We start from the raw sequence: 23,507 nt of genomic DNA, 5'->3' as shown, positions 1-23,507 counted from the left end.
TTCCAGATACAAACTCCACTTGGAAACATAATACAAGCTTCCTGGATAGCACCGCACAAATCATTTAATTTCTGTGTTCTTCGAGAGGGAACAGTTGTTGTTCATTTCTAAGGCCTGACAGAAGGCACAATCAATGGGTGGTGTAAAGCACGGATGGAAGTACTAGGCTTGATTTTTATTTATGACAGGTTGGATTTAAATGAATAGACAGAACTGCTGATAGGTCTGTTAACAATTTGTTTCTCGTATCAGCTCTCATGTGGAAGCCAGGAAAACTTGATTCTCCAGATAGTAATACATATAAGAATTATAGAAGTTAAAAATTGGGAAAGATCTTAGGTCACATCGTGTCTGGCACTTGACAAAGCATCACTGTTCCTTCTCTGAACTCCTGCTTGTTCAGAGTGCTTTCTGTGGAATAGACATCTGATTCAGGTCTGCAGAGCAGGCGCACGTCTTGCCTCTGTATTAAAGTTGAAACATGCCTAATAAAACAACATGAACTCAATCCTGTGTAGCTCCAGTGGATAATTGCAGTCTCTGCAATCTCATTATCTAGAGTTAATCAGCATTTCAAAAGCACTTAGTGTCTTGGCATGCACAGACAGTAGTTTAGGAAAACCCTGAAGAGGATGACCCAGTGTCTTCTGCTGCACCTGAGAGACTTCAGTGTGAATGCTTGCAAATTTTCCCCCACATGTATATTGTGGCTGTAACAAGAAAGAAAACGTTGCAGTGTTTGGAAGACCTCAGACAGGGTTTGTCCAGATTAAGCCAAAATCCTTCCTTTAGAAGTGAAGGTATTTGAAAACAAATGTTCTGCAGTTCTTTCTACAAGTTTCAGGGCAAAAAGGTTGAGAGCAAAGTTTGTGATGCTTGCCTTCAGAGAGGAGGCACTGGACGTACAGAATCTGTGGTTGTAACTAGTCGTGGCATTGGGAGGAGGGTGTATAAGGCGGATATCTGAGTGTGGCATCATTTTGGAAAGGTTTGAGATTTTGGTGGGGATTTTTGTGGCTCTTATTTTTTGTGGTGCATTGGCTCATTTGAAACAAAAGGCTACAAAGAGTTATTGAGCAGTAAAACAAAGGCAGCTGATGAACTGGTAGGTGACGTTCAGTGCTATACAGCTGGGCTAGACTGGGAAGAAAGACAAAGTCCTCCATTCTCAACTGTAGTTGGGTTATTCCCTCGAGATCCTTGCATTGTTTATGTTGCTCTTTTCAGAAAACCCTTCAAACCCTTCATTCCTGCTTCCTGCAAGAAGGTCATGGTCCCTGCTGATTGCTTGCAGCCAACAGCTTATTCCTGTTCTGTCACTTTGATTGTTTCTGTTAGGGGAGAGTTGCTTGTGATACCAAATGCTGTGCTCTTGGATTTGAGAGATGCAGTGTTTGAAATGTCTCACGATGATTTGCTTCTCCGACAAATCACTGTTCTTTCATGTCGCTGTGGCAGTGCACAGATGCTTTGTAGATCCCAAGAGAAGAACTCTTTCCCTTGACTACTGCTTAAAACTTGCTGGGTCCATTAGTGATTACAGAGCCTGACTGATTTGGCGACTGTTACAATAGGCACTACACAAATATAAATTATTCTCTCTGCCATAAAGGGTTTCTAATTGCACAGTGAGAAATTTCCTTCCCTCATGCTGGTCTGTAAGCAGACAGGGCTCTTTGAGAAAATGCACTCAGTCTTGTTTGTGTTGGTGCCAGGTCTCTTCTTGGCTTATTTACCCTGAAAGTCATCTGTCTGCAGGTAGTTCAGTGCTAAGAGAGCAGCCTATCTGCTTGCTGGTGTATCTCTGTGTGCAGCAACGATGGTACCTGACTGTCTTGTATTGGTAGATTATCCTTCCCTTTCCAGTACCCTTCTGGGATATTCAGCCTGTTTGAGGTACAGTGGTAGCATATCTGAAGGGTGCAGCAGTAACCTGGAGGAGGGGGTGGAGAACTTGTTTTGTGGCACATCATGGTCTTGTTTCGCCCACGGCCCGATGGAGTCATCTGATGGAGCTCGTGTAATGCTGTGCAAAACGTCAGGAAAAAATGAGCTCTCAAGGTGGCGTGATTCACCTGTGAGGGGTTTTAATGCAGTGAATCATGCCTGTCAGAAACTCTTCTGAGCGTTTCAGCGTGGGGCCGCTTAACTTTTTTGTCCTTGAGAGTTAAGTCTGCATCTCTCTAGCTCCCAACAGCATCTCGAGCCTTCCTCACCACAACTTTGCATTTTCCAGTGGTGCTCCGTGTTTTTTCACATGCTTCCCTATACGCCAGTAACTCCTGAATGTCCTACATGCTCCAGTCCTCACCCCAAAGCCTGCTGAGCTGAAAACAAACTCGAGGTAGTGATCTGCAGGCGTGAGGCAGCCAGAAAGAGGACAGGCCATGCTGGCAGAGCTGTTGTAACACGATAGCTGGGTGGACTTTGGGCTGCCACTCCTTTGGAGCGAGGGGGGTTGGCTTGGATGAGCTCCACAGCAGCTTTGGTCATAGCAAGGCCGCAAAAGTCTGATTGTGTATTTTGCTTCCCCTTTATGAGGCTGTTTAATTGTGTAGGCTGGTAGGGCAAGGTGAGAAGACACACTAGGTCTGAAAAAGGCAAATGAAGTTGCCATCTCTGCATGGTTTATTTGATCTCTTTGGTGGTAGCGATGCTTATTTGATGTTTGCAGAGAACACAGGCAGGCTCAGGAGTCCAGGTGTTCTGGGGTTTTTTGTGCTTTGGGGATCTACAGGTAGAGAGTAGGGCACAGACTTGGGTGCACAGAACTTGTTACCTAAACAAGAATAAATCCCTTTGTTCCCTGGAGTGAAGTTAGAATGGCACAGACGAAATGGGACCCATGAGAGCACGTGACAGAGCAGAGAGGCACAGAAGCAGCTTTATTTCAGCTGAATACTCCCTGGCATGGGCTTCACCTTAGGCGACACTGTCAGTGGTAGGGGTGGTCGGCTGGGAAGACCTGGTCCGAGTGGCTCCTACAGGGACCAGGGGCGGCCTGATGGACGGTCCTCAGCTGTAATTGCTGACAAGGGTTGCAGAGAGAAAGTTGGGCTATGACAATTTTGTGTTTGCCACAGTTGATATTCCAGCAGAAGGAATTAAGTGGAGGTTTGAGGAGGTCCGAGCCTCCCTTCCAGCCCGCTCACCAGCTGCACCGAGGGGTGCTGTATGCATGTTTACACGGAAGAATCACGTGTGTTGTGCAGTAGAAGCTAAACAGCAATAATACTGTTTCTTCCCCAGAGTGTCTTTCTTTTCTCTAAATGGGAGAGAATGTTTGTAGAGGAATTCAGGCATCTCTGCTCTTTTGTCTTTTTTGCTTCTTCCAGTCTCTTCCAAGCCAGGGACCTGTGTGAAAGTGCTGACGATTGAGCCCACAGGTAACTGCCGGCTGCAGGAAGATCTGGCTCTTCTAGCAGACTGCGCCCTGCCAGCCGAACTGCGGGTAGGGAGCCTTTACACTACTTCTGGTCTCTGTGGGGCTGTGCTATGTGTTCACCTGTGTTCAGTCGCATTCTCTCCATTTGAGTTCAGTACTTGCTTGTTTGCTGCTGCTCCAAATGCTGAAAGCCTTTTATTGCTTGAAAATGCTGTAAAGTTGTTTAATGAGGCTGTCAGTGCTGGTCCTTCCCTTGGATTTTTCCCCCAGCAGGGATCTTGGTAAACAAAACCCTTGCCATGGTATTGGTGGGGATTTCCCTGCTGACTACAGTGGCACAGGAGTTGGGCCCCATCTCTTTTTCCTTCTCTCTGCCATCCTTCTTGAGTATCAGAAATGTTTTATCAGCAGGCATTGGTACCCAAAGGGACATGTAGATGGCAGATGGCTTGCTGGGCTTGCTTACTAGGAACTGACACCCTGCAGTGGAGAGGTGCTTCCAAACCCCGAAAATATTTCCAGCAGAAATGTGAGTCCCTCTGAAGCAAATTAATTTGACTGGCAATAGATTTGCTTTTCATAGCTACGTCTTGTTGACCTTTAGCAATAGCCCACAGACCGCAGGCTGGTGATCGCTATGTTAAAACACCATCAGTATTATTAGTTAGGCTCATATATCTGGATCTTTGCTCCCAGCTGCAGGAGACCAGGATAAATGTTAGTGGTCTTCATTCTCCCTGCATCTGTTGTTTTCTGTAATATCAGCAGATTCACTTTGCTCTTATGTCTGTCCTTTTTTAACTCTTTCTCATACTAATCACTGAATTTAATAACATAAACTCCTTTTAGGTGGCTGCTGTGCCCAGAGGTTGTATGACTGAGGGATGTAGCAAAGTTTATTGCTTTTTTGCTTTTTGTCCCTTGCCGAATAGACCTGCCTGGTGCCGACAGCGTGTGTGTGTATGTGCACATGGATAAGGTTTCTTACCTATAGTAAACCAGCATGGTTTGTGCTGGCTTTTGGCAGACATATTTCTCTGAGTGTCGAGCACTTTATAGAGGGAGTTATTCTCCATCAGGTTTCCATCTACCAATGCAGAAATCTTCCCTACGTAATCTGCCTCCCGCAAATAACCGTGCATTTATTTGTGGCTTTCAGTTTGCTTTTCTGTATGTTTGCAGGCTTTAAAGGGAGGTGATACTGTAAGTAAGCCTCAGATTTACCTCCCAAATAATTAAAAAAAGGATTGTGGGCCCCAAAGTGGAGAGATTTATGTAAATTTTAAGTCATTTCACAAATAAAAAGAATGCTTTCAATTTGATTGCTTGTTCCCAGACCTTGATGGCATGCTCCTGTTGGGTTAAGCTTTTCCAGGGTTAGAAACACTTCCCTTTTAATTCTTTCGTGCAGAATAGGAGCTGGAAGGAAAATACGAAACTTGGAATAATATAATCATCTGACAGCACTGTGAATGCCTCTGTGAGCTGTGGCTTTCTTGCTGTGTTCATAGATCAGAACGAAGGCAGTTACAGCAGCACTGGAACTGTTACGGCTCTAAGAGTGAAGAGGGCACCATCACACGCCTGGTCACTAGAGAATTTGTATGCCATGCACAAATGTGGGTGCTTTGTTTAAGCCTGATAAATTCAAAGAGATTCCCGTTTTTCTCCCTCTAGGTCTTTTTTGTTGACTTACAAAGAATATATGAACACAGCTCTTCATCCTGTTGCCATTTATATCTCATCCTAATGTTTGCAAATTGTTAAATTCTGTGAATTAGGCATCTTTGTTCTGGGACAGAGGAATTGCACATCCTCGTTCTGACAGGGTTTGATGCTATACAAGGAACAGTGTACAAACTATGTAACCTAAAATGTCAGGGACAACTGAACAGTCACGTACAAACATCTGTGTTCTCGAGAGAAACATACATTTTTTCCAGCAGAACAAAATAGGTATTTGGCTTTTGGATAAAAGCCAGCATTTCCAGAGTTTGGTGAGAGACATTCTGAGCTGCTGCATGCCATGTAATGCCATATTACATGAAATGGGGTTGTATACAATTTTCTGTTTCACTATAAACAAATAATTTGCATGTAAAGTCTTTGATACTTGGAATGATGCAGAAAACTCTGTGCATCCCAGTTTCATAGTTCAGTAATATGTCGTATGACTAAACCAATAATTAACATTTGATATCCAATCACAGTTCATATTAGTTTTCAGAGTGAGAACTATCTATTCTTTGAACTCTTAAACATGTTTATAATCTTGGTACTTTGTTTCTCATTCCTGTTTTACTTGAAAGCCTTTTCTCTTTCAGTGTTTGTTTTTAAAGTGTGGTCGTTGTCTCAATTTTGTTTTAATGGCCAGAATTTTTCTGACCACAACAGCTGCTGCTTTGGTTTGTTGCAATAAAATTTAGCAGTGACAGATTTAAGTAAAATACCATCAAAAACCAGGCACCTGTCAAAAACCATGTGGCTTTCCACTGTCTGCCTAGCTCTTCATCTCCTGTCTGCCAGGTGGCATCTGAGTTGGAGACTCCAGGCTTTCCAGTGCATGAGACTGCAGGCATATAATCTCCTTATAGCTATTTTTTCATTACCTTTTAACTGAATTCTTATTTTCCAAACTAAGATGAAATCAGACTTAAAAGGACCAGAGTTTCCTGTGAAATAAATACTGCTCTCTCCATCTGTATTAACATTTGGTGTGGCTGCAAAAAAATGTGACCATTTGTTACTTTTGGGGTAAAACTAAATCTTGGAATGTGTAGAAAGAACAGTTTGAAACAAGTAGATGCGTTCCATCTAGTTTTGCCTCCACATCTGTGTAGTGTGGTTGTCCGTGGCAGTTATTCCTGGGCTTTGCCCATTTGGCAGAGGCAGATTAACTGAACTATTTAAATCATGCTTCCTATTATTTATTTTTTTTTATCCAATTCACTTGCATCTGGTTATGGGCTAGCAATCTTTTCTTGGATCACTAACCCCTGTATTTTGTGTTGTAATTTATTCACAATTTTCTTGCTGAGATAATCCAGCCAAGGTACAAATTGCTGCCACTGATTTGTTTTGTATGGTTTTGTCTCCAGCAGCACTTCTCTTTAGGTGCTAATAGCAAATTCATGGCAGCAAAGACTTGGTCCTCCACGTGTTGTGGTGGGTGATGACTGGGAGATTTTGTGAATGTTAAAGCAGTCTTATGCTATGGAGGTGTTGAGAATATTTCCGTATGGTGGATGAGTGATTGTGAATGCGTTTGCACCTCGCAGGCCAGACTGTTTTGTGCTTTCTGGGCAGCATACTGAACTTTGGCAGCTGTGCTTTGCCTGGACAGAGGTATGCTAGGCAGGTTTCCTGAATGGGGGCGGTGGGAGGAACAAGCCAGTTTTCTGCAGGGGGGATTAAATTCCTCAAGAGTTACAACGGAGGAGAGTAGAAGTAGTAGAGACTTAAAAGGGAAGTAAAAGGGAAAATTCTGCAAAGCCACTTCATGCTGAATAGGAGAGACAAAGACATCAATCAGCTTTTGTAGTAGGAATTGGAAATGACCTTGTAAACCTGAGCATCAGAGCAGGGGCCAGGCAAGGCTAGAAGCAGGAAACTGAGCCGGGAGGAGTTTGTAATCAGGAGACAAACACGGAGACAAATAAAACTCCCATGTCTGTTCCAGAGGGATGGATTCATTTAAAGATTTACCTTTGGGCAATGAAAGGGGAGCAACGAAGGAATGCACATAGAAGATGTGGAGTTCTTGTGTCAATTAAAATTCTTGTGCTGCAAAGAGTGGCATTTTATCAAAGCCTGTTTCTAGGTTTGTTTTGCCTATAATGTGCTGCAAAGCTGTAGCCCAGAAAGTCATGTCAGAATTTCTAGGGGTACATGGAAGCTGTGCCTTGAAACGTGAAACACAGGTAACGGCAAAATAGCAGCCTGGGGAATCTACAAATGGGACAGTCTGATCTCATCTTCAATGCTGGGGGTGCCCTTTGTGTTACAGCTTCACAAAAAGCATTTGGCAGACGGGGGGCGGGGGTGGGGGGTGTGTGTGTTGTTCCTTGAATTGCTGCATCTCTTCTGGGAGAAAAGTTCCGCGGTGGGGAAGGACCCACAGGACAGAGGTGTTAATGGAGAGGCAGCATTACTGTGAGAGCCATGTGCACGGCAGAATGTCACAGGGTTTACTCTGCTGTGATTAGGAACCAGAAACTGCCAGATGTTGCTGAGGACAAAGACTTTGGCAAATGGGTCCGGATTAAAAATAAAATTGGGCCTTTAACTGATCTCAGATGCGTCCGGATTGCCATGCTCAGTGGTGGGGTGAGCTTTTGCCAGCTGGGTGCCTTGCCACATCCTAGAACCCGTTTGGTGCAAGAAACCTCACTGGAACAGAGCTGGGCTGAGCGCTCAACCCGGGGTATTGCAGGCTGGGTCTTTGGTTAGTTCGGGAGGGAGGAGTCAGCTGGCTGCTCAGCAAAGCTGGGAGTCACTCGCTTTAGGATGGAGGCAGCGTGTTGGAAATGGTGCTGAGGTAGTCTGCGTTTGGGAGACTGATCTTCACCGCCAGCCCAGGGTTCTCCCAGGTGCAAACTTGGGGTGTAACTTTCCTGGATAAGAGACAGCGGTAATAAACTCCTGGGCCCAGGCAGCTCAGGGGCATGTGTTTGGAAAGCAAGAATCAGGGGGAACTTTTGTTTCCAGAGATTAATTGTCTTGGCTACATGACTGTGAATATAAACTTTTTTTTTATATACAATTGAATTACCCTGTATATAGGATAAGGTGAAAGTAAAAATCTTTGGAAGTGTCACTTTAAAAGAACATAAGGCCAACAGATTTTTTTTTTTTTTTCTCTGTGTGTGTGCTGTCTTTGTTGGCATGCAGGACTGGGAGGAGGTGTGTTGGTGTTAAAATAATTCGCTAGAGTATTAATACTGCAACAACACTATCTTTGGCTGCAAATCAAATCAGAAATTTAAAATGTGCTTTAGAAATCTTGAATTATTCAAGTGAGGCAGTAATTGTAGCCAAACTATTTCAAACTGGTGTATACATCTATGTAATCTATACATTCCTACATCTACCTGTACATCTACACAGCAAAGGGCTAGTCCTAAGCTCTAGTGTGCTTATAATACCCACTACATGAAGTAAACTTCACCTTCACTGGTTATGTGCCTTGTGAGTGGCACAGAAATGCTTTCCAGAGGTTTGTGGAGGGGTGGGGAGTTCCCATGGAAAAGGGAGGCGGCTTGTACCAGGAGTATCTCTATCAAGAGTGCAAGGACTTCAGTTCCTCACATTGAAATCTGTGTTCACTGAAATCTGGTGCTCTGCACTGTGCTGAAGGAATGGATGGTTGCTCCTGGGAAGACCAAGAAGTCCAAAATTGTGACCCTGAGCATGTTTAAAGCACGAATGTTAAAGGTCAGGTTTTCTGGTTTCTTTTTCTAGGTTGGTTTTGGGGAGTTGCCGTTTGACAGCACTGACAACTTCAACAGTTGTCCCGACGTGTGTTTCAGGGTGGCAGAGTACAACTTTTTGTGCCATAAGGTATGTGCTTGTGCTGTATACTTCATTCTCCTCCCTTTTTGCCGTGAGTCTGGTCTACCTGTCTTCCCCACTCATCCAGTGCTGAATACACTCTGCAGAAGCAGCATTGCCTCAGCAGCTGGAAAACCAGAAGTCTTATTGCAACTGGAAACTATATTTAAAGCATTTAACAAAACAGCAAACCCTGCCTTTCTTGCAGAGGTGAGGAGATAAATTTATGGATTAGCTACACCATTCACAGCTGCATAATCTCCTACTGCTAGCTTGTGAGTTCAGTGTCTGGAGAGGGGAATGTTTGATCTGCAAGTGAACAGTAAGAATGGATTTTGAGATCCAGCCTCACCTCATGCTCCTGCCCTAATGCTGTGCTACTTCTGGATCTCTTAAGTTTACAAATTGTTTTTCTGGTTCTGAGGTTAGGCATGGGTAGAAGTAAGGTATGGAAAAATGTTGGAGATGCAGCTTCAAAATATAGGGAGAATCAGTTAGAGTCTGAACTTCCAAAATATCTTTGAGCTGCTCTGACAGCTGGTTGGTGGTGCTGTTCAGTTTGATGCAGTGAGAAAGATGCTAGTCTCTTGGTCTTTATTCCCTCTCCAGGCATTTTTCTGTGGTCGCAGTGATTATTTCAAAGCCCTTCTTGAAGACCATTTCAGTGAGAGTGAGGAGCTACAGACACAGCCCAGCATCCCTGTGGTGACTCTCCACAACATCTCAGAAGACATCTTCATCCGAGTCCTCTACTACATCTACAGTGATGACACAGAGGTGAGGCCACCCACGGAGCCTTTCCTCCCGGGCTGGCTCATTCTGGAGGTGTTCACAGCAGTGTTTGCCTACAGCATCTGCAGGGGCGGTGGTGTGTAGTTTCTTAAATCCAACTGCCCTACTCTGCTACCTCACTTCTGTGTCAGGATCCCACATCCTGGGACTCGCTGTGAGCCAGGAAGGGGTCTAGTTCCTGTGGGTGATGTTTGGGAAGCAAATCCCTAGTCTTTCATCCCATAACGAAAATGTGAAAATTAGGTTGCACGTTGTATGATGGCATGACAAATGCAGATTTCCCTCTTGGGCTCTGTGGAAGGATAAGCTGGGCAGCTGCCAGTAGATGGCAGATTGAACACATTTGGGGATGTGGAAAGGTTGAGAGATTCTGCTTATTTACTCTTGGCATCACAGCCCACTGTTCCATTTGTAGCAAGTCATTATATCTGCTGTTATTTATTGCTGGGGGGTGCAAAGGTTCCACTGGGAGACCAACACCTTGCTGTGCTCAGTGTCACAAGCAGTAACAAAAGGGCCCTAACCCACCTAGCTTTCAGCCTAATGGAAGGTGCAGCAAATCTCAGTGTTTAAGCAGCTTCCTGCTTTGGTTTTGTGGCAAATGCTTTCAGCAGGTCCAGCTACAAGATGCCAGAACCCATTCTGGCATTCGGGCAGCGATCAGGGACGCTGCTGCACCTGGCAGTGTCACTTCTCCCGAGCAGGATTTGTGCCCTGGGTTAGGTGCCATATGCGGAGAGCGCACGCAGCTGTGACCTTGTTTCTGCTGCTCCCTTCACCTCTGGGTAGCAGCAGGGAATGTGCGGTGGGGAGGGATGTATTTAGCAGGCAGCACGGGCAGGATTGCCATTGGTATGCCAGAGAGCAGATGCTCCATTTGTCTGCACTCCTCCCTCAGCTCCATGCTGAAAGGGCAGGCAGAGGGAAGGCAGCATGTTGGGGTTGTGACGATCCTCCCGACCTTGTGACTGCGCTGCAGCGTGACCCTGTTCCCTCGCGCCCCTCCAGTCTGCCTGCCCTCCTCGAGACATGTTTCCTGAGCAGCCATCCCTTTCCAAGGGTGCCTCAGCTGCCCCATCTGGACTTGGGGCAGGAGGACAGCCCGACAACAAAGCGTAGGAGTTGCAAGGATCTTGCTCGTGTGTTTTCTAGGCAGAATGGTGCTGCCCCAGAAACTGGCTTGGATTTCAAACTGAGCAGCCAAGATACGAGCTTCTGCAGAGAGTTCAACCTGCCATGAAAAACTACCAGGAAAAATGGTCAGGAAAATGGGAATATAGCTCAAGTACCACACTTACATGCAGAGTGTTCTCCTTGCCCTGGGTTTCCCTAGCCAAGTGTCAGCACTCCCAATTCCACATTTCTTTTTCCAAGGGATTTATCTGTCTCTGCCATGTAGTAGTGACAGTGCTTGCAGCTGGAAGGAAGAGTGTGTGCAGAGGACAGAAGGGGTTCCAGGCAGAGAGAGAAGTAGCTGATCAGAATACTTGTGTGGACTCAAGGGAAGCTTTTGGAGGAACATTTGCCAGGTTTGTGCTCCATCGAGCAGTTGGGAGCTGCTGCCATCAATACTACTGACTCAAACGCCTCCAACTCATGAGGTTCCTGGAGCTTATGAAAGGACAAAGCAGCACTTGATTAACAACCCCGAGAGCTTTGTTACACCCCTGTGGCAGTACAGCACTCACGACATGCCTCTGATACATCTCACATCCTTCTGCACAGCTGTTGCAGGGTGCTACACAGCTGAGACAGTTGCTGGGAGTAGTCTCTCCGAACACAGGTGTGGACAGCTGTAGGGGAAGAAAGAATCAGCCTTTTGCAGTTGTCAGAGTGAGCAACCACGTGTGCAGATGTGGACATCACTTGTTTTGCTGCTGACCAGTTATCAGGGCAGTGGACTGCGCTGCACCAGCGTTACCATTCCTCAGTCTAGACCTGTGTGACTTGGTCTCTAACTGCAGGGGATCTCGCCTCCTCCACAGCCAGGGTATGCTGCATCCTGCAGATCTGCTGTTAAAAGGAATGTGGGTAACTGTGCTCTTTGCACTTCGCGTTAGCAGGAACAGAACTGTGCAGAGAGAGGCTCTAGCTCCAGGTTAGTGACGCAGATGGCTGACTAAAATAGGATTTGCCCAGCCAGGGGGAAGAGACTGAGTGAAGCTGGAGGTGGTGTCTCCAACATTATCTACAGCATTTTTTTATCCTCAGATCACTTGCAAGGAACAAAAGTACCCAAGAGGGAAATTGGAGGGTGATTCTCTAGCTCGAGAGCCTGAAAATGTTAAAGGCCATTCACAACAGTGTAAGCTTGAGCATCTGGTGCATGAATTTAGTTTGGTTTGAGTGCCTGGTAAAGCTCCAGTAGTATTTGATGTGCAGAGTCTGTTCCTTACCAGTTGGGCCTCAGCTACAGTTTATTTGGGGTTCAATTTTCTGTCCTGGGATGTATCCCTGTGCCAGGGAGCTTGTGCTGGCTGAGTTAGCAGAGTCAGTTTGAGGAAGGAACTTAAGAGAATTTTACACGTTTTCCACAAAGTGTGGGTCCAGCGGTACATAAATGGGAGGAAAAGTCCTAGTGGGGATGGGGTGCTCTGTTCTGCCAGCCCGTTCCGTTTGTCTCTTTGAAGGGCTTTCAGTACCTCTGGTGGAAGCTGCCTCCTTCTGCTGCCACACTGCACGTCTCTTAGCAGCCAGCTTTCAGGTGCACTTCAGTGTTTTGGCGTTGCTTTGTGCTTAGCTAGAGAGGTCAGCTGCAGCACGGCAAACTTCTTGCTTTGTGCTGAGCAAGCTGCCTCTGCAGCATTTTAAACTCAAGACCTAGCCCTGGAAGATTGAGCTCGGGTCTCTCAATAGTACCGTTAACGCTTGCCCAGTGCACGCTTTAGGGAATCTGCTGAAACACAAGAGAAAAAGGCGGTTTGCCAGAGACAAGTGAAGTGGGTAGGGCTGGACAGTAACTGCCCTCTTTCCATTGCCAGCTGTCCCCGGAAAACGCCTACGACGTGCTGTGTGTGGCAGACATGTACCTGCTGCCCGGGCTGAAGCGCCTTTGCGGCAGGACCTTAGCTCAGATCCTGGATGAGGACAACATCGTCAGCATCTGGAGGATTGCAAAGCTCTTCCAGCTCACCCGGCTGGAGGACCAGTGCACGGAGTACATGGCGAAGATCATCGAGAAGGTACCAGATACGCTCCCCACGGCCCTTGCCACATGTGCCTGTAAACCTTAACTGCACAGTGAGCCACGGATACAAGAGTTAATGGTTGTGCTTTGGTCTGTAATAAGTGGTTGGTCCCTCTGCTTTAATGTGCTTCCTGAAAATGAGCAGCGATTAAGTAGCAAAGCACATGGTGAGTTAGGACAGAGGATGAGGAGTGTGTGCAGTGTCACTGCAGTAAGCCAGATGCTGGTGGCACATCCCTGTGGACTGTGGGGTGAAAAACCTGCCCCAAAAGTTCTATGGGCAGGTGACTTTCACTGAGCTTTCAGCCATCATGCCCAGAGCAACAACGGTGTTGCCTGAATGTGCCAGCTACAGCCTGGAGAACCTAGTGGGGTGTGCAGGGGAGCTCTGTGTGGGAAATGTTTTCCAGTGTTTGCTGCAGGGAGTTCTTCCTGGCATAATGCTATAGAAAAGAAAAATCAATGTGATCTCTACTCTCCTCCAGGATGACAAATCTAACAGTAGGGGTTTTCACAAGGGAAATTTGGCTGTTGAACACCCAGAAGTAATGAATCTAACACTGAAGTTTTCTTTATGAGGCTCCATTTGAGTGTTATCCTGAATGATTATAAGTTTCAGGACTCATGGAGAAAGTTGCCACACAGAAAGATAAACTAGAATCTATGGGGTGTTTTTCTCCTGAAACAGAGGTTTTTATAAATGGCTTGTACAGTTCACAGGGGAATGTAACATTTTCACCTGCAGCTTGAAAGGTGTGAAATTCTTTTTGGCATGTGAAAATAGCGAAGGAAATGATTCCGGGGCTGTTATTTTGTTCAGTGTATAGCTTGGAGATGATAGACACATCAGCATGCACCCAGATTCTGGCTTCTGAAAAAGGGATTTGGTTTGAAAGCTGATGGATATCCCAAGCAGTAATGGTGCAAGGTTGCGTTCCCCTTCCCTGAGTGGGAGTCCTCGAACCCAGCACTGGCAACGTGCCTCCCTAAGGGTTTCGGCACAAACGGAGCCACCCCAGCTGTTCAGACATCAGCAGCTGCCAGTGTCTTGTGGCGAGGCACCGATGCTGGCAACGGGGAGAGATTTTGGCAGCGTGTGCAGCACAGAGCAGGGTTCAGCAACCCGCCGTGCCCAGGCGCGGTTTAGTGGCGTAGACAGACTGAAGCTGCCTCTCACCCTTCAGCATGCCACATGTTCCTGGGGAACTTGATGCAAAAATCATTCATGGGTGACCTGATTCTGTCAGGCTGGGCACAGAACAGAGCAGCTGCCTTGCTGTGATCTGCTGAGGGGCTGGTGGCGGTGGGGCTGAGCGCCGTGGCAGGGGTAGAGTCAGCTGTGGCTGCTGGGTCCGCGCTGGGCACGAGCAGCCTCTGTCTTGCTTGTTGCAGGATGTTTCCCAAAAGTGTTTGGCAGCATCTCCTGGTTCTTGCTGGGGAGCCTTTCGGGGGGCAATATTGTGTATATTCATGTGCCCCAATACCAGAACCATGGATGCTTAGTTAGCGGGTGTTACAGTGCACTCCTCGAAGTGCAGATTGCTTACAGTTGTGACCACTGATTGCTGGGGTGTTACTACCTCCTTGAGAGGAATGGCAGGATGCCTCTCCAAGCGGGGTCTGTAGGAGACAGCAAGTTTTGGGTCTCCCATCTACCCTTAGCATTGCCTTTTCTTCTCTGGGATCCCTCAACAGTGACTGAGCCCATTATCCCAACCCTTTACATCCCCTTACCCATCATCATGTCTTCCCTAACGGTTCTCTTGTCCACCCCGTCCAGCTGGTGGAGTTGGAGGAGTTTGTGGCTGCCGTGAAGGAGAACGCGGAGGCTGTGGAGGAACGGCAGGAGACTGACTCCATTCCTCTGGTCGATGACATCCGCTTCCATATCACCAGCAATGTGCAGACTTACAGTGCCATCGAGGAAGCCAACCAGAAACTTGAAGCTCTGGAAAACCTCCTGGCCAGTATAGGGCTTGAGTGCTGATGTGTGCAAACCCTGCCTGTCGTATGCAGCCTGTGCAGCTCCCGCTGGGTTGGCTCGGAGCGCAAGAACATCCGAGTCTCTGAATGTCTCTCTTCCCCTTCTTTGTCCTCCCCAACCACTTTCAGGCATGGTTTCTTTTTAATTTATTTATGTCTGGACATTTGCATGTCTGGTTTGTGTTTGGTTTTAATCTGTTTTTTGTTTCTCCTTTCAGAAGTAGCTCCCAAAGCTCAGCCCAAATCAGTAGCTGCTCCTTTGTAGGATACAAGGCGGACAGGAGGCTGCGAGCTGTTGGGGGTGGTCAGGGAGCTGCTCTGGGGGACTTGCCAGGTGTTAGGACACACATCCTGTTCTGTTGCCCAACAACACACTTCTGAAACTGGTTCATCCCAGGATATTGTTGAATTGCCACCGTCAGAGGAAGAAAACTGGATTAAACTCTCCAAATAAGTATATTGGAAGGGAGGTGGCCTTTCTTTCATGGCCAGCGTTACAAGATTGGCAAAGGTGGGCAGTGCTTCCCCAGCAGGGACGCAGGAGTGCTTGGCTGTGTGGAAGGCACTGTCTTCACCTGCTATTCTAGTTCTTAGATGAAAAGAACCAAAGTGGTTTCCGGGTCTTCCCTAGCTTTTCGTTGCTTTGAAGTGCTCAGAATTTAAAAGCTTTGCTTTCTGAACAAATGTCTTTGGCAATGCAGTGGAGACCAGAGTCCTTCCATTCTTAGAAAGCAGTTGCTTTCAATGCATGAAAAAAAGGAGAGCACCCCTTTTCTTCCTAACAGGGGAAGGAAACACCTTCTTGGAAACAGCACTTTTCCCTTTCTTTTTGTCCACTGTGGTAGAGCAAAACAGACTCCCTGGGTCAGGGAGGAGGGGTCACCACAAACCGTTTTAGAAGGAAAAGGGGCCTTTTGTGTCTCTTGCAGGGCAGCTGTCCCACTCATCGACGTTCTGGCTTTGCTCAGCCTTGAGCCTTGTAGCTGCAGTGTTCTCCAGGAAATTCACTGTTTGTACTAATGAATGTTTCTGAATCAGTGTTCTGCAGTAGGTCGTGATATCTCGTGTTGTCTCCCTAGACTCCTAATGAGGGTAATGATGTTCTTTCTGCTTGGCACTAATCAGCAGGCGATACCCCTTGCCACATAGGCTGCCCTCGGAGCTGTTCATCTCCAGGGTGACAGGTTCGGAGAGTCTCAGATCCCCGGGGCATGGGCTGGGTGTACTTTGCTGTGCTGCGAGTAGGGAGGGAGCAGGGGCGTTGTGTGAAGCACACAGAGGATCTTGCCCGGGCAGTGGGCTGCTGTCCCTAATGCATATCGTCACTCCGGTCACTTTGTGAGGCAAGAGCTTGAAATAAGCTGTGTCAGGTGTGTTTTTATTGCTTGAGGTGGGAGCTGGGCACGGATCCCCTGCAGCTCCAGGGTGTTGTTTTCTGTAATGGTGGTGGTGCTTCCCTTGGATAAGGGAAGACATTGGAGATCCAGCATTTGGCGGGGACTTGCTTCAGCTGTGGCTGTACTTGGGAGGATGGGTTTCTCTTCCTCGCTAATCTCATGAGGTGAGAGACTGGTGTTCCCACACCACGTGAGAACTGCAGCCCCTGCTCAGAGCATCTGCCTGTACCTGGCGCGTGTTGGAGCTGCTTGGGGGTACACGGGCAGGCTTTGGGCACCGCCTGCGCCGGGCAGGCTTGGTCTGGTTGCACTGAGGAGGGGGCCCTGGGGTTTGGCAGCTGTACCCGAGAGAAGCTGGGCTTTGGCAAAATCATGTATCAAGATTGAGTTGCGCTTAACAGAAGCTGGGGACAGAGCTGGGGGAGCAGGAATGAGGTGCACTGACATAACTGAACCCCGAATGCTTGTGCACTTTGTCCTCTGTGTTTAACTGGTGTCTCTGGGGTAGGGAATGGTGGCAGCAGGGCTGTTCAGGCAGAGCGTGCTTCAATTCTGCTTCAAAACGCTTGTGAGAAATGTGAGTTCTGGTGGTTTGTTTTCTGCGGCCGCGTTCGGGTGAGGGCCGAGGAGGTGTCCCTGCAGCGGTGTGTTGCTGTGTGGGAGCAGGGAGCAGCAGCAGGGTGCTTCTGTTTGGGGTGCTGACATGGAGAGGAGATGTGTGTTTGTCGTGTGATTGGTGGAATGTGCCTCCATGTCCATCTCTGAGCTCAGTGTGGCTTTGCCAGGACCACCAAAGAGAGTCCAGCACAACTTGAACTGACAAAAGCATCTCAGTAAACTTGAGGAGGGGAAGAGCTATTGAGAAAGCTTTAATATGAAGTCCCATATATTTTGGAGAAAGGAAGGTGAAAGCAGAACTGCTTTGTTTTCTTGCTCAGTGGAGTGTCAGGTTCATGAAAGCCTGCTACAGAAACCAAAAGCTTAACCCAGCTGGTTCAGTTCCCCTGTTTCCCCGCCCTGTACGGCTGAAGATGACACTGAACATAAGCTGGGTGTTTAGTTTATCACATCCCCTCTGCTCCTCCTGTGTAAATTCCGCATCTGACACCTTAGTCGTCGTCTCTCCACAGCAGCGGTTGTGACAGCCCTGCACCGAGCCACCGGAGGACAGAACGTGGCCTTTGCCTTCCCCTTGTGCTCAGCGAGATGCAGAAGCAGGATCCCTGAGGAATGTGCTGATGCTTTTCTCTGCAGATGCCTGGGCTGCTGAACAGATGGGCACTGGTAGTGGGCAAAGCGGGAGGAAGGCAGAGGGGGGGCAGCGGTGCTGGGAAGCCTTTTCCATACAGCTGCTCGTGAATAATTCCATTCCCACATCCTGAAGCGTGGAACAAGCGAGGCTGTGGCTGTACACGTGGGAGGAAAGGTCGGCCTGGCCTCTCCCTCTGCCTCCCCACTAACGCAGTTCCACGGGCGCTGCCCAGCAGATGCCTTGTCTGGCCGCGTGCTTGTAGTGGTCACATCCGTGAGGCCCGTCAGATTGTGCCGTGACACGGGGTCCTTTACCCCCCCCATCCCTTTTGGCGAAACAGGGCTACCAAAAGTGTGCGTAAGCAGATGGTCAGCATGCAGGCAAGCTCTCCAATTAAGGTGAGCCCAGTCAAAACTTAGATTTGAATTCACTTTATTCTTGCTGCAAATACTTTTATCACAAAATAAAAACCTTTTGATTTTTCTTCTGTTGCCAGTGTCCTTTTTGTGTTCTGTTGCCTCTGTCCTTTTTATTTACTACTAGCCACATGTTGAATTAAGACGACTGTAAAATTTATCAGAGCAACATTATATTTAAGAAGAAATGTGTAAGCATGTGTGCAGCAATAAAATAGTATATTTCACTACATCTGTTCCTGCTGTGGCCTCTTCGTTCCCAACTGACATCAGCGTGGCTTTCTTTCTGGAAGGACTCAGTGCTCCCTCAGCTGCTTTTCCCACACCTGGGCCAAGGGCTGGCTCTGCACTACCTGGCTTCCAAGCAGGGAGGGACGCACGACACTGCTCTCCTCTCTTGGTGACCCCTTCCTGTGGCCCTGCCAGACCCTGGGTGTGAAGCACTGACTGTTTTTTTTTCTCCCAGGATTATTCTGCCTCAGGAGCAGCCCCGTGGCACAGGCTGGGTCAGCTGGTGATGGTGATGTTTATCCTGGAAAGTTGCTCTGGGCAGCCCCTGGCAGGTGAGTTGTCCCTCCCTCTTCTTGTCACTCTGTGCCTCTCATCACTGACTCCGTTAAATCCAGGGATGGGGATTTCTCAGCCTCTCTGCTTAACTACTCTCACTTGCTCAGTGCATGCCTGGAGCCTCTGTGTTTTCCCCAAAACCTTGAGTCTGCTGGAGTGCCTGGGCAGTCCTTCCTCTTCTCTCTGAGGACACAGACACTTATTTTCTCTTCTGCCTCCTTGTATGTCTGGGGAGCTAAAATAATTTTGGTGACAATAACCGAGCTGCTCATGTGCAGCCCCTGTTGACTGCAGAGCGTGACCAGCACTCAGGGAACGAGGATCCAAGCTTGTCCCTGTCGCTCTGTGTAGGAACGTGCAGGTTTTTTTGGGGGGGGATACTAATAGCATCTGAATGACTAATGCTGCTGAAGGGAGGGGCTGGGCTTGGAAAAGTTTGAGCACTTGGGAGGCTTTTGGGACTCAGCAAACAGTGCTTGCAAGGAGAGAGCCCAGAGTAAACGATGAGCCTCTTCAAGAGGCTTGAGCTGTTCATGTTGGTACAGTCATGGTCAAACTGGCACCTTCCCACGTAACAGCTCGCAGTCGCTGCGCCTCGACAGACTCGTCTGCTTGGGGCGACGCTGAGTTTTTCTCTCTCTGGCTGTGGGCAGCCTGGCGAAGCCCGTCACAGCCTGGGGAACTGTGTGTGCTCAGCCCCCGGGGATGAATGAGCCTCGCTGGGGCTGGTGATGGGAAATCAAGGCTTTGGCTTGGCACTCTGCTCACAGGGGATGCGTCTGCTGGCAGAGCAGGTTTTTGTTTTACCTTCTAAGCTAAATCAGATTTGATATAACAAATGTATTCAGATATGAGAGGCCACGCTGGAAAATTGTCAGTCAGGGCCTGTTTGTAATAAAGGTGCTGGCTCTGCTGGGGTTGCTGCCTGCCTTGAAGAAGTGCTGAGGGAGAAGGGCAGAGAACTCCTTTTCTAGGGTTACAGATGGTTTCTAGGGCTTTAGGTTGGAAATCAGAGGTGGATTATTGGCAATAACCCAAGACAAGGGCTGGAAAGAGGCAGATTATTAATTAGGGGACAGCAGACACGTTTGGGTGCAGCTATGGACATGCAGACCCTTGAGGCCAAAGCCAAGCTACAAGCTTCAAGCTGTGTGTGATGAGCGTCTGGGGAGGGGGACAAGGGCGTGCAAGCCTTCTGCTTTTCCTAGTTGTGGTTAACTTTGTGAGCCTGTGAGTTCAGGGCAAGGCTTGAAGGGCATTTCAGGAGACTAAAGAAAGCCTTGGGAAAGGACCAGTGCCATGCAAAGAGCTAGCTCTGGTCCCAAGGGTCTGGCTGCTCAGTTCTCAAAATAAGCTCTGAGAAAGCTTTCCTCTCCCTCCTTCTGTTACTGGCAGAGCAAGCTCGAGGGGAAGGAGAGCAGGATTGGAAAGTGAGATCTGCTCCCTCTTGACTGCAGCTCCCTGCCAGTGGGCCCATTTTTGCTCCCTGCTCTGTTTGCTGCTATGGCAAAACCAGGGCTGTTGCTGTGGTTTGGTGGGTGAGGAAGGAGGGCGGTGAAGTGAGCGCTGCGGCGTGGCCAGATGCGCTCGTACGCGGGCTCAGGGCAGGGTGGGGTTGGCTTCCCATGGAGGAATCAGCTGGTCTGTGTTGCACTGGGATGTCTTTAAAACCCCTGTGAGAAAAAATGCCTCCCTCTTTATTCTTTTATCTGATCACTTCTTTGTGAGGTGGGCTCGTCCTTGTACCATTCGTACAAGGCTGTGACAGTGATGAAGTGCAGGCGAGGCTGTGCAGAGCCCTGCTCCAGAGGGAAGGCGAGGAAACGTGTTAGTTACTGTTCCTTGAGATATGCTTTAGGAGGTGAAGGCTGATCTTTCATATCAAGGCTAAGATGACATTATATCTCTCCCTTCTGCTCAGAAGGTTTTATTCTAACACATTCTTGGCACAGCATAGCAGAACCACCAATATTTCTATGAATTTTATTAAGCTTGCTTCCATAACGGGAGCCAGCAATCTGCTCTCTAGAGCTCCTTCCACCCCCCTCCTCTCTGGCTCTAAAACTGAACTTTTTATCCACGAGTTTTAAAACAAGTTTGTTGGCGGCAAATTCAATCTCCTTCCCTTTCCCAAAGGCTCTCATTGAGAAGCTGAAAATGGTTCAGGCAAGTTGTCCAGAAAGCTTTTCCTGCCGTGCTGTTTCTCTGGTCCGAGTGCCTGTCGGGCACAGCCTCTTCAAAGCCGTTTGAGGTGCTGGCTCTGGCCACGCTGCTCCTGGGGTGACCGCTCCTTCCCCCCGCGGGGCTGGTGGAGATGGTATTGCTTGTTTCCTGATTTTACGTGACCTTTTCCAGTCATGCCTGCAATTAAACAACAGTCTTCCAGGTCTGAAAGCACGAGGGGCAAGTACTTCTCTTGCTCTGCTAGCTGCAGTGCTCGCAGTGCTGGCAGCGGTAACGGGGAGGATCAGTCTTGCATGTGAAGGTCGGCGTTTACTGGGGATCCAAGAATCACACAAGTGCCCCTGGGCTGGGTTTTGGTGCAGAGCAGCTGCAGCAGGGGTTGTACATCCGCTTGGCACAGGAAGAGAGGACTTGGTGTTAAAAGTGCACAGGGTGAGCCCTGGAAGCTTAGCGCCATCGGGGCTTTGGATACAGCGAACACAAGGGCTCTGTCCTGTGCCGTGGGCAGGTGGCTTCTCGCTGTCACTGCAGCACGGAGCTGACCCTGCAGACCAGCATGAGGGAAAAAAGGATTGGTTTTTTTGTTCTCTGGATGGGAGTTGTTTATTTTCAGCAGTGGATATCTCCTGTTCCAGGGTTCCCTGTGCTGGCCTGAGGAGAGCTTTGCTGGTGTTGCTATTGCATGGTTTTACATCTAAATGAAGGCGTGATTCTCATACAAAGGCTGCTGACCCTGGCAAGGCTGGAAAGCTCTGCTTTTCCTGGGCTCTGCCTCATGGCATGGCCTGGCAGGGGCTTGCTTGGCTTTCGTTATGAACTGATGCAGTGAAGGTAGCGCTCGTCCTTTGTGCCCGAGCTGCCGTTGCTTTGCCTCTGCCGTTCTCATCTCTGTGTGTTTTCTTACAAGACAAGTGGTTTCCGTGCTGGACATCTTGCCCTCCCCTCGGCTCCCCCCAAGGCCAAGCAGAGCCAAAGAAAACTCTTTGCCAAGTTTCCCCTGGTTAGGCATCAGCACATACCACGCGATCCATCCAAACTCTTAATTGACCTCTTAGGAATTGTTTTTCATCTGAATTCCTGGAATGTTTCCATCCACTGAAGAGTTTCCTCCTGGGGGAAGGCAAATTAATCCTGTGTCCCTCCCTCTGGAGGTGTGGTGGCCACAGGAGGGCTGGTTGTTTGGCTACTGGGAGATGCAGGCTCTGCAGTGTTTGCTCACAGATGTGGCTGTTTGGTTTAATAAGGCAGTTGTTGGGAGAGCAGCAGGAAGGTGAGTGGTAGCTCCACATCAGCAGCTTCCCCGCCGGATGGAGAAGGAGCACCACAGACTGATGAGCTGGAGAGCGTTGGCCTGTTTCTGCGTGCAGAGGAGGTGACTTGTGCTCGTGTGTGGAGAGAAGAGCAAACGGCTGCTCAAAATAACCCCACTTTTGAGAGCCTGGATAGAGCAGGAGCAGCGGCAGCAGGCGGTCTCTGATGCACCTGAGCCACCCCCTCAGCTCCATCCCTCTTTCCCTGAGATGGAGAAATGCCCGAGGCTGCAGGTGGCAGCCAGAGCTGCAAGTCCCTGCTCAACCCCACCAGCAGCTCTGGAGTGAATTACAGCTCCGATGGTCTGTGAATCCCCTGCTTAACCCTTTCCTGGTGGCAAATGCAACCAAAGCGCAGCCGGTTTATATGCTGAGCAGATCTTCTGAGTTAAAATTCCTCACTGCTCCCTGAAGCTGCAGCATTTGGCTCTTTTCTGGTGCCTGAGCTTGGCCCAGGTCACAGGCTTTGTGGTCTGAGGTGTCTGACAGAGGTGCGGTCCCTGCAGCATCATGACCAAGTGTGACACCTCTCGTCCCGTGTCCCCGTGGTGGAGGGTGGCTGCCTGTCCCTGCCAGGGTGGCTGGAGAGGAGCTCCCTTTCCCCCCGCTCCCCCCACGGCACTGCTCTGGCTTCTGCTTTACCATCAGCTGGTCCCCACCTTGCACCAACCCCCAGTGCCAGCTTTGGGTAACACGAGCACAGGCTGGGGGAAGAGAAAAAGGCAAAAAGCTTCACGGTTCCCGCAGACTGGCAGGATCAGAATAGAAGCACATGCTAAAAACAGAAAGGCCACCTGTGGCTGTGGCAGCTCGCCGGGCACCGGGTGGTGACACTGGGAAAACTGCACTGCCAGCTGCTTTGGGCCAGTGCTGCTCCTGGGCTTGCACGGGACCATCCCCTCCCTCCTGGGCTGCTCCCTCTCCCAGCACGGTGGTCTGCGCCCTGCAGTGGCCCTCAAAGCTGCGAGGAGCTTAATGAGCTGCTAAAATACCAGGGGAAAGAGCCGGGGACTTGCTGGTATTAAAGCAAATCTTGTTACTAATGATGTTCCTTACTATCACGCGTGCCCACGGCTCAGCAAAAAGCCCCGGCTCTGCTCTCTGTGGTGGTGTGCATCAAAGTCCTCGGCCGGAGGTTCTGACCCGGCGAGCCGGGTGTGAGCAGACGTACAGCCCGCACGGGGCTGCGGGAAGAGAATGTTGTTCTCTTGATTGAGTGATTCGAGGCACGAGGAGGATGAAATGAGTTGCTGGAGGTTGCAGGTTGGGTCTGGTGCTGCTAATGGCTCTGGGCAGAGGGTGTGGACCTGCCGTCCCATCCGTCCCCTGCTGCAGTAGTTGTCCCCCGTTTTGGGGTGGGGAGCCCTGGCAAACGCAGCAGCTCGTCCTGACCTCTGCCCAGGGAGGGAGGCAGGAGGGAACCCTGTGGCTGGGTCTCAGGCAGGGGAGACATTTCTGCAGCGTGGGGCCCCCCAACAGCAGAG

The 23,507-nt window shown here is 48.9% G+C and overlaps 1 protein-coding gene across 6 annotated transcripts in view; it reads left to right on the top strand.

Annotated features, from left to right (window-relative positions):
* Positions 1 to 23,507, top strand: part of ABTB1 (ankyrin repeat and BTB domain containing 1) — a 58,150-nt gene that overhangs the window by 10,354 nt on the left and 24,289 nt on the right. For 5 of the 6 annotated variants that reach the window (XM_074878789.1, XM_074878792.1, XM_074878787.1 and 2 more), the window contains 5 exons: positions 3,336 to 3,451; positions 8,846 to 8,944; positions 9,545 to 9,712; positions 12,709 to 12,909; positions 18,429 to 18,525. In XM_074878789.1, the coding sequence (XP_074734890.1) occupies positions 3,336 to 3,451; positions 8,846 to 8,944; positions 9,545 to 9,712; positions 12,709 to 12,909; positions 18,429 to 18,525 (681 nt within the window). Of the gene's footprint in view, positions 1 to 3,335; positions 3,452 to 8,845; positions 8,945 to 9,544; positions 9,713 to 12,708; positions 12,910 to 14,694; positions 18,030 to 18,428; positions 18,526 to 23,507 lie in introns of those variants that run through there. The other variant, XM_074878791.1, reaches the window with a different exon arrangement.

Source organism: Strix uralensis, chromosome 10 (assembly GCF_047716275.1).
Source record: "Strix uralensis isolate ZFMK-TIS-50842 chromosome 10, bStrUra1, whole genome shotgun sequence".
Classification (NCBI taxonomy): Eukaryota; Metazoa; Chordata; class Aves; order Strigiformes; family Strigidae; genus Strix; species Strix uralensis.
This window is presented reverse-complemented; position numbering and strand designations above follow the sequence as displayed.